Below are 13292 nucleotides of genomic sequence, written 5' to 3' on the forward strand. Positions count from 1 at the left end.
CAGTCCCTTCACCCCTTCAAGAACACACATATGCCAACGTCCATACTCCCCTTCTTTTTATGTGTACCTTGCCTGGAATGCCTTCTCTCCTGAGAATATGCTTTCCAGCACCCTATGAAGCCTTTCTTTTTTAAAAAAAAATTTTTTTTTAACGTTTATTTTTTATTTTTGAGACAGAGAGAGACAGAGCATGAATGGGGGAGGGTCAGAGAGAGGGAGACACAGAATCTGAAACAGGCTCCAGGCTCTGAGCTGTCAGCACAGAGCCCGATGCAGGGCTCGAACTCACAGACCACGAGATCATGACCTGAGCCGAAGTCGGACGCTTAAACGACTGAGCCACCCAGGCGCCCCTGAAGCCTTTCTTGTTTAAGCCAGGTCATCATGAACTTTCCTCCCTTTTAAACTTGCACATTGCTTCGAGCCTCTATCCAATGCATTAGCTGGCCCTTCAATATTGACTGTCCTGAACTGTTTATTATAGATTTGCACGTGTCACCCACTACCTTAACAATCAGATTTAAGTTCCCTTGGGCACAAATCTTGCCACACTTGTCTTCCGCCCCAAAGCATTGTAGAATACACTGGCTGATACTACTTAGACGGTTTAATCTGAAGTCATCTAGCCTGATGGGTACAGTAACTTAATATTAACGAGTCAGCAAAAATTCAGCTTCCTTTTAATGGGATTTCAGAACTAAGTTATTTTCTACATCTACAGGTCATATGGCCAGTAAAGATACAAACTTTATTCTAGGATTTGCCAAAGGTCTTTTGAGTGTCTCTTTCCATACAACCCACCTTTCCACTGATCATCTCTCAACAGAGCATGAATGAAGAGGGAATCTTAAAGCTAATGTTATAAGCCACATGCAATTTCTGGCTCATCCATCCAGATTAAAGATTAACTTGAGTTGAAGATAGGACATCTGTAATAATAAATGTTATGTCATTGAAGAATATGTCATTTTAACCACTAGCGGTACTCAACATTTCATGACTTCCTGAATGGTGCCAACTGGCATGTATCATATTAAAGTCCGGGTTAGAAGACTCTGTTAAGAAACACAATGGCCTTACCTTTACATAATCATATATGCATCTTTGTGCACTACTTGGTGCCTCCAGAGCAAATGTTTTGAAGGTGAGTTTAATCACTTTGTTTACAGGTGCAACTATGAACCATACACAGTTTAAATTCTTGTCATATCTTCCATTGGAGTCAGAATCAGGAGAGGCAAAGGTATCGCTTGAACCTGTCAGATAACCACCACATCCTTGCTGAGGCCCTGTGTTAAAAACAAAGACACATCACTACGCAGACCAAAGGGAATAGATCTTAAATTTTACAGGGAGGGTTTTAAAAATCATATAGTTTCTAGTTCGGTCACACGTGCATGGACATTATCAGATGGTGCCCGGAGCTTCAGGTGGACACTATCAGGTGGCTTATGCGGGTGTTGTTCCCACCGTATTAGCTTTTTTGTTCCATATTTCCTTTCTGCTCCTATCACCGACACGTTAGTCCCCATCTAGTCACCTAGAAAAGTGGGGAGTTGTATTTAGTTTTATGGGCATTTCGAGAACTGTGGATGGGATTTATTGAAGTTTTTCCTATCCTTCAAAAAATCCAAAAAAAAAAAATCCAATTTTATAGAAAATAAAGTATTTTGCATAACAAAACTTCTGGAAAGCATGACCATATTTTACTTTTATGTTCTGCGTTTATGAACACTATCAGATGGAAAACTGAATTTATGAAGAATTTACCCAGCACTCCAAGAAAATTGGTTCTCAAGAAACGTTTTACTAAATACTCTGTCAGAAAGAGGCTGAGGGGCATCTCATCTAACACTATCTAACACATACTAACACTACACATCTAACACTACTAACACTCATCTAACACACATCTAACACTAAGGTCCAGTTTATATTAAAACACTCTACATGTGTGATTTTTATTCCAAAAAGAAAGGGAAACTGAAAAGGAACTTAATTGGGGAAAAAAAGTCTACTTTGAAATTCATGATAAAAATACAAAAGACAGATAAAGAATACTCTCAAGGTGACAGAAACTTCTACTACAAAAAAATATAGAACAACATTATCAGAACATAGGACTTGGTTTTGTCCATTTCACAGTCCAAGGCAATTACTTCAGAAGTGACGTCAGAAGAGAGTAAAAGGAAGACAGTTATTGACGATTTTGAAACCGTGCACATGAGCTAAATTGAAAACAACCCTAGTAGGAATTGGGATTAAGTGGTCCAAAATAGTGTTCATAAAGCTTACATTCTGCACAAATATAGATCATTATTTGTTCCAAAGTTGAATCTCACTGACCCTGGCCTTTCATTTATCCATCTCATTGTATTTATTGATCTGTTAACAGGGAAAGGATTGCTTTCGACATTAGGGGGCACCAATATTTTGGACTTGGAGCTCGGCAGGAAGTGGAAACACAGCAGCCCTCCTGAAATGAGGAGGGTATCAGTTGTGCAGTGTTTCTCAGTACAGGTGCATTATTTAGTAGGTCAGGCTGCCCTGTCCAGAGCTTCTAAGTCAGGTAAAATGATAGATTATTTGCAGAGTCAGATGTTTCCTAGAGCTGAAATGCATCCAAAGGCCCCATCCCTGATAAACCCATAGATGGTATCCAGGACAAAATTATTCTGAAAAGAAAGCAATGCCCAGGGCTGAACTGCATATTGCTAATGATTCTGCTCGTGTGAAACGGGCCCGCAAACTAAAGAAAGAGCCGGAATTTGCACAGCTTTTGTATCCAATGCAGACTGACTGTTACTTAAGAAAACCACTTAACCTGGGTGCCTGGGTGGCTCAGTCGGTTAAACGTCCCCCTTTGGCTCAGGTCACGAACCATGGTTTGTGAGTTCAAGCCCCGCATTGGGCCTGTGCTGTCAGCTCAGAGCCTGGAACCTGCTTCAGATTCTGTGTCCCCCTCTCTCTCTGTCCCTCCCCTGCTCATGTTCTGTCTCTCTCTCTCTCTCTCAAAAATAAATAAACATCAACAAAGGAAAAAGAAAACCACTTAACCTGATTGACACGCAAAACAGGGAAGAACAACTTCCCCTAACCGGGAAGAGTTAGGGTATTAATGAACTGACAAATGTATTTATTAAATATTGTTTTAATAGTCAAAAGAAACATATTTAACATTGAAGGGGGAAAAAATAAATGGTAGTCCAACAGCAGTGACAAGACAGATAAATGACAATAATACAATTCAGAAAATAATAGGTGCCATATAAGAGGCAGGAAAGTCTTGTGAGTTCTGCAGGAAGGGAGAGACTACTTCGGGCTGTGAAGAACGTAGAACGTCCAAGGAAGAGGTGACATTTGATTTGGGTCTTGAAGGATAAACAGGACAAGACCGTGTGGAAATGGGATTGGGATTGGCACTTCTAGGTTCCTTCAGAACTTCACAACCAAAGGCGAAGTGTACAAGGATTTGGGTTATATGCATAGGAAAGCATGGTTCTGTTAGTAACAACGATAGAGTCCATGAAGGAGAATAACACGACTGGGAAACAGGACTCGCTGTTCTGGAGAGGGCCTCAACTGTCAAGATCATTGAGTTTGACCTTGAGAACCGTGTGCATTCTGTGCATAATGGGGATGCATTTGAAAGGTTTTTGATTAGAAGAGTGGGAGGGTCAGAATGCACTTTCTAATCACATCTGATGGAAACCCTATCTGGTGGTAGCATCTCAGTCAAGGGAGCAGGACAGACGGAGGAAGGTAAGACCAGGAGAGAGGACACGCCAATGTCCTCTCCAGGACACGTGGGCTGGGGAGAAGAAGGGTGTAACACGCGGAGGTTTGTATGTGGGAAACTGGTGTTGCTGGGCTTTATTCTGTTCCTGCGTCAGCCTTAAAAATTAACTGTTATTTTTAAAAAGCTCCAACTGTCTTAGTTGTGTATTCATTGTTACTAACAGATTAATAAGGGCAAAATGACGACTGTACTTGGGCAGAGTGGGGGCTCTTATACACACTTAATATTCAGCAGTACTGGTGCCCCCAGGACTAAGGTCATAAGACAGACACACCCTCCCTCCAGGGAACCCAAAAGCAAACACACAAAATTCCTTGGTGTGGGCTGTCACAGACTGACTGATCGAATGGATGATTCTTAACTCTTTAGCCTCTCTCTTGGCAGTTCATTAGAATGGACAGGGTTTACTCTTCTGTGCTCTGATGTGAGGCTTGCCCAAGTGACCTAAGAATATTAATGGGCTGGAAGTAGGAAGGGGTCTGAAGTGGGCTTTGTGGTTTTTGGCTGGTGCTCCTGTGCGCCATCCACCGGGAGCTCATGCCCTAGGTAGCTTCTGGTGAAAGACAAAGCGGGGTCACATAGAGCAGACTTGAACGCGCTCTGAAATATAAAGCCAAGTGCCGTCCTTCTGCGGCCTGGAACAGGCAAACGACGAGTCTGATGAGCCCCAAGTGACAACAATACATGCTGTGGGGATGAGCGCTGAATTTGGGTGATTTGTTATGCAGCATTGCTGTGGCAATAGCCGACCAAAACACAAATGGCTGGTTCGAGTTATTAAACTGTAATAGAGTGCATTGCTTAATTCACAGAATATACACACAGAATTTTAAAAAAGGAGAATTAACACGGTCTTCAGACAATCCTGGCCAAAATATTCAAATAACTGAAGTAAGCATAACATTATGTGAATGAATTCTATGATTCATACTATATTTGAATAATATTATATACTCAAATATACTATACTTGAGTAATATATTAATATGAGTGAATATAATTGACATAAGTATAATATTATATGAGTAAACACCTTTCGGTGTTTGTCTGGTGAAGGAAATGGTTATAGTTGCCCTATCCCCCCACTTTAGTACTTAAACATGGTACAACTGCTCTGTGCTTCTGCCCCTCCTACAGCAAATGGAACCATAAATGTTTGTATTTGGGGAAATATAGAGAGAAATATTAACCAAGAAGGATCCTTTACCAAAAACGTGCTTTGCCACACTACCAGTTCTGTATTTCTTTTCTTTTTTTTTTTTTTTAACATTTAATTATTACTAAGAGACAGAGCGTGAACAGGGGAGGGGCAGAGAGAGAGGGAGACACAAAACTGGAAGCAGGCTCCAGGCCCCGAGCTGTCAGCACAGAGCCCGACGCGGGGCTCGAACTCACACACCGCGAGATCATGACCTGAGCCGAAGTTGGACACTTAACCGACTAAGCCACCCAGGCACCCCCCCAGTTCTGGATTTGTATAGTTCAGCAAAAACATGACATAACACGAAGAACTCTGTGACTGTGAAATAGTTTCATACCCAAGAAATTAATATCTGTTTACTATATTCATATTTTTAAATCTCCCTGTCCTTTTTAACTAGTATCAACCCTTAACCTTGACACGTAGTTTAGCACCATAAATCCATCATCTTCCTTGTTACTACACACATTCTACCATCCAGCAAACTCTCATCCATCAGCACCCAGTTCATCAGTCATGTCCTGTCAGAAGCGCTCTGTAACGACACTCCCTATGCCCGAGAACAAATGTCACTCCAACCGTCTTCTCCACATTGGAAACACTTCCTACAAAAGAGCTACTTCTTTAGAGAAAGAAAACGTTTGGCTACAGAAATAGTGGAAATATAAACCCATTGTAAGCAGTGAAATGTGGGTTGAGCTCTACTTAATTAAAAATCAGTAACCGAATCCTAAATGATTGCCCTCCAGGAAATTAAACCTCAGAATGAAGCTCAAGCCAGGACAAATCTGACAAAGCAAAATAGTTATATTATCTAAGACAAAACATCTTGAAGCCTTTAGTGGGGACAGATACATTTCTAAATAGTTATCATGAGGATTGACATTTTTGTGGCTGCCGTTACATTGTGGCTGACATGCTATGGAGGTCTTCTGGATAGGATCTCTGCCTGCCTCTGGACGGCTACCACTTGGACACATGGCAAACGGGAAGCCATACTTACAGCTAAAGACTGGCCTGACTTCAGGCATTTTCCTGTTCCCCAGTGAGCCAGCTGGGGCTTTAGCCGGTAGTTAAAGGAAGCAGATAGAAGCACAGGAAACAGAACACAAACCCTTTAAAGCTGGTGCTTCGGGGAAATGGGGGTGCACCAGATTAGCTTCCCTTCAACCACATAGGACACAGGGCTAGCGCTCCAGAACCCTTTCTTGGAATAAATCTGTGATTTTCAAAGCTGCATTGTTCAATTGCCCTAAAGCCATGAATTCATTTTTAAAAATTCAGCTAGGTTCCAGATGAACGTGTTTCATCTTTTTCTCTAAAAGCAGATTGGATTTATTTTTCTACCCCCCTAACCTCAAACAGGCATGACCTTTTAGGTATTATATTTATATTATACTAGAAAAACAATTTAGTGGTTTTTGTAACACGAATTGTGTGTTTTTGTTTTCATTTGTTTGTGTTTGGTAACGTGACTCAATTGGACTCATTGTAAAAATCCTAATTTGAGACCCAGCCTAATTTAACTTAGAATATGTACTTAGTCTGGTAATATTTGGGAAGCATAAAACTAAAATACTAAAAGAAGGGTAATTTCAGCAACTAATCAGTAGCTATAGTCACTAGAAAAAGAGTAATACAATGTATAACAAACTTAGGAGAATTTTATCATTATCTTTCTACTAATTTCGCATTATTTAGATATTACCGAAAACACTTTATGTATGCATCATCAGTCTACGTGCATTTCATGAGAATTAGTCTCACTAACTTTGAAATTTTAAAAATGATTTGCTAAATCAAATGTTCTGATCATATTATCATGTCAACTGTTGCAGGAAAGGATTTAGTACGATCCGACTTGCTTTCATGATAAAAACCCTCAGCAAACTAAGACTAGAAAGGAATTTTCTTAACTTGACACAAAGTATCTATAAAAATCTGCAACTAACATGATATTAATGGTGAAAAACTACATGTTTTCCTTGTAAGATCAGAAACAAGGCAAGGATACCTTGTTTTCATCACTCATGTTCTACATCATTTTGGAATTCTTGACAGTTAATAGGCAAGAAGAAATATATAGACAGACTGGAGAGGAAGAAATAAAATTGCCACTATTTTCAGATGTAGAACATCCCAAGGAATCTGCGTAAAAATTCAAAAACTAGTGAGTTCAGCAAGAACTCAAAATACACGAACAATACATAAACGTCAGTCACATTTCTATATTTGAATAATAAACATATGGAAACCAAAATTAAAAATATGATTGCTCCAAAGAAAACTAAATCCTTAGGTATACACTTCATGAAACACACACAGAACCTATGTGCTGAAAATGACAAAATGATAAAAGAAATCGGAGGAGACCTAACTAAACGGAGGGACATACATGTTCACGGACTGGAAGACACAACATAGTAAAAATGTCAATTATTCCTAAATTGATGCACAGGTTTAATGTAATTCTTATCAAACCCCCAGCAAGATCTTTCTGTTTCTATTAAAAAATGCTCACTTAAAAAAAAAACAACACGCTCATTTTAAAATTTAAATGGAAAACTATAGGCCCTTGAATATTTAAAATGATCTTGACAAAGAAGAATAAAGTTGTTCTCCACCTTATATCCCAAAGCATCACCAAAGGTTGCGCCGATCAGTCTGTAGCCTCTGAAATGGCATGACCTACAACATGATACGTGTTTCTCCTTCTTCATAGAATGTTTTCCCAATGAATGCCTTTTCACCCTCCCAAGCCAGTACCATTTAAAGCTAAGATTTATTACATGCTAAATGAGTGCCAGGGAATTTTTTAGTCTAACCTTCACCACAACCTTATCAGGTAGTTATTATTAGCATGCCCATTTCAGAGATGAGGTAATCAAGATGTAGAGAGGAAAAGTGTCCAAGGCCAAACTTGTTGGGATGTATAAGAACTGAGTTTGCACCTAGGAAGTCTTGCTCCTGAGCTTACACTCTTTTTTTTTTTTTTATAATTTTTTTTTAACATTTATTCATTTTGAGAGACAGAGAGAAACAGAGCACAAGTGGGGCTAGGGCAGAGAGGGAGACACAGAATCCAACACAGGCTCCAGGCTTTGAGCTGTCAGCACAGAGCCTGACGTGGAGCTTGAACGCATGAACCGTCATGTCCTGAGCCAAAATCGGATGCTTAACAGACTGAGCCTCCCAGGCGCCCCTAGAGCTTACACTGTTAACGATCACACTACAGTTCAGGGTTCACACTCTGTAATGCTTTCTCTAACAATCCTGTGTCCTTTTTACTCAACACCAAGGAAACACAGGTCCTTCTTTTCTGCCTCCACTGTCCTTGGCACATTCTTCTGTCAAAAAGCATTTATTATCCCAAATTTACAATTACTTACTCTTCTACTTTAAAAAAAAATGTTTATTTTATTATTTTTGAGAGAGAGAGAGAAGAGAGAGAGAGAGAGAGAGAGATGGGGGAGGGGCAGAGAGAGAGACGCACACAGAATTTCAAAGCAGTTTCCAGGCTCTGAGCTATCAGCATAGAGCCTGACGTGGGGCTTGAACTTACAAACCGTGAGATCATGACCTGAGCTGAAGTCGAAGCTTTACCGAATGAGCCACCCAGGACCCCCTAACTCCTCTACTCTAAAAAAAAAAAAACCAAAACTTTATTTAATGAGAAAGAAAGAGAGAGAAAAAGAGAGAGAGAGAGCTCCTGTATGCACGAGCAGGGGAGGGGCAGAGAGGGAGAGAGGATCCCAAACAGGCTCCATGTTGTCAGCACAGAGCCTGATGCAGGGCTTGATCCCACACACCGTGAAATCATGACCTAAGGCAAAATCAAGAGTTGATACTTAACTGCACCCAGGCACCTCCTAACTTGAATCAACCTCTCAAGAATACGGACCTTGTTCAGTTCATCTTTGTATTCGCAAGAGAAGTTCACTGCCTACACAGCAAGTAGCTGGTGAATACTTTTGAATAAACAATGAAGGAATGAATAGAAAATGTAAATAGTTATTAGGTGGATCTTCGCATCTATGCTGAGTTTACAAGGGGAATTCTTGGAATTAAACATATTTCTTGATTTATAGAGTTGTTATTATATTATAAACATGTATTCGATGTATACAAAACAACGTTTTTGTCCAATGTATTAACGTGTTTTTAAAGCTAACTTAGTTAATTTTTACGGCATATTTGATGGTCAAGAGACAATTAGCAGGATAACAATAAAACATCACTAAAAGATTTAAAACACTGCCTGAGCAGTGGAAAATGCTTCTGTAGCTAAAAATTTGCAATGAAAAATCATGTTAGATCTATTACTTAAGAAAATTTAATCTCTGAGTATTAGGTTTCAGCAAGCAGAGCAAATTTAATCATTTGTAAAACAGAGGATACGTGAATGTGCAAACTACACTATATAAAAGAAGTACGACTTACACCGAAAGAATGGCTATTAGCAAAAAGACGAGAAAGAATGAAGCATTGGTGAAGATATGGAGAAAAGGGAGGCTTCTTGCACTGTTGGTGGAAATGTAAACTGGTGTAGCCACTGTGAAAAACAGTACGGAGTTTCCTCCAAAAATTAAAAACAGAGCTACCCTATAGTCCACCAATTCCACTTCTAGGTATTGATCTGAAGAAAATGAAAACAGTGATTTGAAAAGACACAGGCACTCCCATGTTCATTGCAACATTATTTAAAACAGCCAAGTAATGGGGGCGCCTGGGTGGCTCAGTCGGTTGAGCGTCCGACTTCGGCTCAGGTCATGATCTCGCGGTCCGTGAGTTCGGCCCTGCATCGGGCTCTGTGCTGACAGCTCAGAGCCTGGAGCCTGTTTCAGATTCTGTGTCTCCCTCTCTCTGACCCTCCCCCATTCATGCTCTGTCTCTGTCTCAAAAATAAATAAACATTAAAAAAAAAATTTAAAAAAACAGCCAAGTAATGGAAGCAAAAGAAATGTCCACAGATGGATGAATGGATAAAGATGAGCAATATACAGACAAAGATGCGCACACACACACACATGCACACACACACACACACACACACACACACACACTGGAACATTACTCACTCATAAAAAAATGAAATCTTTCCATTTGCAACAATATGGGTGGACCTAGAAGGTATTACGCTAAGTGAAATAAGTACAGACAGAGAAGGACAAACGCCATATGACTTCACTTATGGGTTGAATCTAAAAATCAAAATAAATGTGGGGAGCCTGGGTGGCTCAGTCGGTTAAGCCGCTGACTTTGGCTAAGATCATGATTTCTCAGTCCGTGAGTTCAAGCCCCGTGTCGCGCTCTGTGCTGACAGCTCAGAGCCCGGATCCTGCTTCGGATTGTGTGTCTCCCTCTCTCTGTTCCTCCCCTGCTCCTGCTCTCTCTCTGTCTCTCAAAAATGAATAAATGTTAAAAAAAAAACTTAAAAAATCAAAATAAATGATCAAATGAAACAGACTCATAGATACAGAGAGCAAATGAATAGTTGCAGGAGTGAGGGGATTGGACGAAGTGGGTGAAGGGGACTAAGTGGTACAATCTTTCAGTTACAAAAAAAAAAAGTAAGACATTGGGATGTGAAGCACAGCATAGGGAATACAGTCAATAATATTGTAACAACTTTGTATGGGGACAGATGGTAACTAGACTTACTGTGGTGACCATTTTGTAACGTATATAAATACTGAAACACTATGCTATACACCTGAAACTAATGCAATATTGTATGTCAATTGTTCTTCAATAAAATAATAACAGAAGGATGGCTTTATTTACTTAACATTGACAATTACAAAATCAAAGTCAGAAAAAATCTTTAAATGTTCTGTTTGGAGAGAGCAGGCTTAATAGCAAAGCACTATTTAACCGTCATAAAATAGATTGTAATATAAAAGAATTTACGGAATTCATAAAGCCAGACAAAGTTTCCCACAGCTTTTTAAAAAATCATTTAAATGGGGACACAGAACCATTTGGTTGTTCTTCTTGATATATTAGCTTGTGCGCTGTGCTCAGGATATTTCAACTTTTGTTACTCTGGTGGAGACAAAATGGAGACAAGGATTACTTTCCCACTTCTGCTCAAGACTTGCTAAGTGACCTTGGCAAGTCACGTAATGTCTTTGTGACTTAGTTCCTCATTTCATAAACTCATCTTTATAAGAGTACCAATCAGGGCTAAACCATAAAAATACATGTCCAACTCACTTCATTTTGTCAGAATCCTGTGGTAAGGAATTTTACTAAATTGGAAGGCATAATTTGGGGCTAGGTTTTATTTGTTACACAGAGATGTATTACCCTTACATTCCAATGCAACTGTATTCCACATAACTGTGCTAATTCTTTATCAAAATGCCATGGAAAGCCAATAAAACAGATGTGACATTTACTTGTCAACATCAGAAGACAATGTTATTTTATGGCATATATTCTGTGATATTGTAGAATTATACTAATATAATATGTATTGTGAGCTATAATATGCATCTATTAAATGTATATTGCATATACATATATGTTATATATTAATACATGATATTTCATGTAAACATTACTTATAATATAAACATTACAAATATATAGTATAAAATATATGACTATATATTTATTTATAAATTGTAAATATAGCCTAGTATAACAAAAATATAACTGTTTTAGAATATAAAATTATAATACAAATATTATATAATATTAATCTTATAGATATGATATAATATGATTGCTGTAGTTACACACACTGTTTATGTAATATAGCCTATGGGCTAATGTACTATTTGGGGCTCGGTACAAATTGGAATGCTGTTATTAGAAAGCAGGTAGCAGCAAGAAGATGAAAGCAGAGAAAAGTAGCTCAGTCTACCCCAAACAGGAATTAGAGACATGACCTGCCTGTCAGACAACTCACCCCAGAATCCCTCTTCGTCCCTGGCTATGTTTACTGACTGCCACAGAGATGATGTGGGTTGATTAGGAAAAAGGCGAATCTGGGAGACAATTACACCTGGTTCAAAGCTTGGCTTTGCCTCTTACAACACGTTGACCACAGACAAATAACTTAATCTCTTAACTTCCTATTTCTTCCTTTGTAAAATGGGACCGTCCCTGTCTTGTGGGCAGTTGTGTAGATTAGATGAGACCATCCAGGGAAAGCCCCTGTGCTACATCCAGAGCATAATGGATGCTCCGGGACAGGCGGCCACTGTCATCATGCCTTGGGAGTTTGTGATGTCTTCACTTGGGAGTGAGAGGAACATACGGCTACTGCACATTAACAGATTTGTTTGTGTATAAAATGACAAGAAGAATACAGCCCCATGGTCCTAGTGATGTTTTGTTTCTGAACTGATTTATAACCAAAGAATTTTTTTAAGTGTTTATTGCTGACCAGAGATAGTTTGCTTTTATGCTCCTGCAAACGCTACATCAAAGTCAAGCTGATCTGAGTAAGGATAATAATTATTATAGGGGATCTATGGTTACAAATAATGTAACTCAAAGCACCTGGGTTTGAGAACATCTGCGATGAGGCGGGGTTCCATTTTGAGAAGGGCTGATGTGGTTTAGGTTATGCAGAATAATTGCTTTCCAGGTCTTGTGCATCTGAATGTTTCCCAGTGTTATCTTACGGTTTACCACTAACTCAATTTTGTCACTCAGCTTGGTCTCCACAGCACCAACTGGTTTTATTTCCCCAGTGACCACTCTACTCTTGGAGACCAGACACAGCAATCAGGTCATTGCAGAGGTGGGGGCGGGGGTGGGGGTGGGAGCACAGATTCTGATGTTGGAATACATTTTAATAAAAATCTTTCCTTTCCTTTTACTGACCTGGAATTTTACTCCTGTCTACTTGCCTTCATAAGGTTTTGGTGAACCAAGCATTGTTGTTTTCTTTATCGAAGCCCTGTGTTCTCGGCTCAGCAAAAAAACCTTCTCAGCAAAACCCACCAAGAAGAGATTGCAGATAACCTTGGCTTTGACATCATCTCTCAAGGGAAGTCCAATCAACAGTGAAATTTAGAAGGCTTAACAAGGGCGGAAATAAGCTTAGTCTAATTTTCTACAAATGGGTGTACCATTTCAGCTCATCTCATTCTCAGACTTCATCAGAGGGAGCAAATGACATTAAAAGAACAGACAAATGCCAGTGCTTTCGAGTAATACCCTCATTATTGCTAAACTGAGAGTTACTAGAGCAATGATTTATAAAATTATTCAAGTTTTAACTCAATTCTCTTATTGTATTTGTACTTTTAAAAGTAATATGGTTTGGCAGCTTTT

At 39.3% G+C, this 13292-nt stretch overlaps 1 protein-coding gene across 2 annotated transcripts in view; it reads right to left on the reverse strand.

The window, feature by feature from the left end:
* Positions 1-13292, reverse strand: part of CUBN (cubilin) — a 273318-nt gene that overhangs the window by 20220 nt on the left and 239806 nt on the right. For both annotated transcript variants that reach the window (XM_007081262.3, XM_042991151.1), the window contains one exon: positions 1081-1289. In XM_007081262.3, coding sequence (XP_007081324.2) covers positions 1081-1289 — 209 coding nt within the window. The remainder of the gene's footprint in view (positions 1-1080; positions 1290-13292) is intronic.

The sequence above is a fragment of the Panthera tigris genome, chromosome B4 (genome assembly GCF_018350195.1).
Source record: "Panthera tigris isolate Pti1 chromosome B4, P.tigris_Pti1_mat1.1, whole genome shotgun sequence".
In the NCBI taxonomy this organism is placed as follows: Eukaryota; Metazoa; Chordata; class Mammalia; order Carnivora; family Felidae; genus Panthera; species Panthera tigris.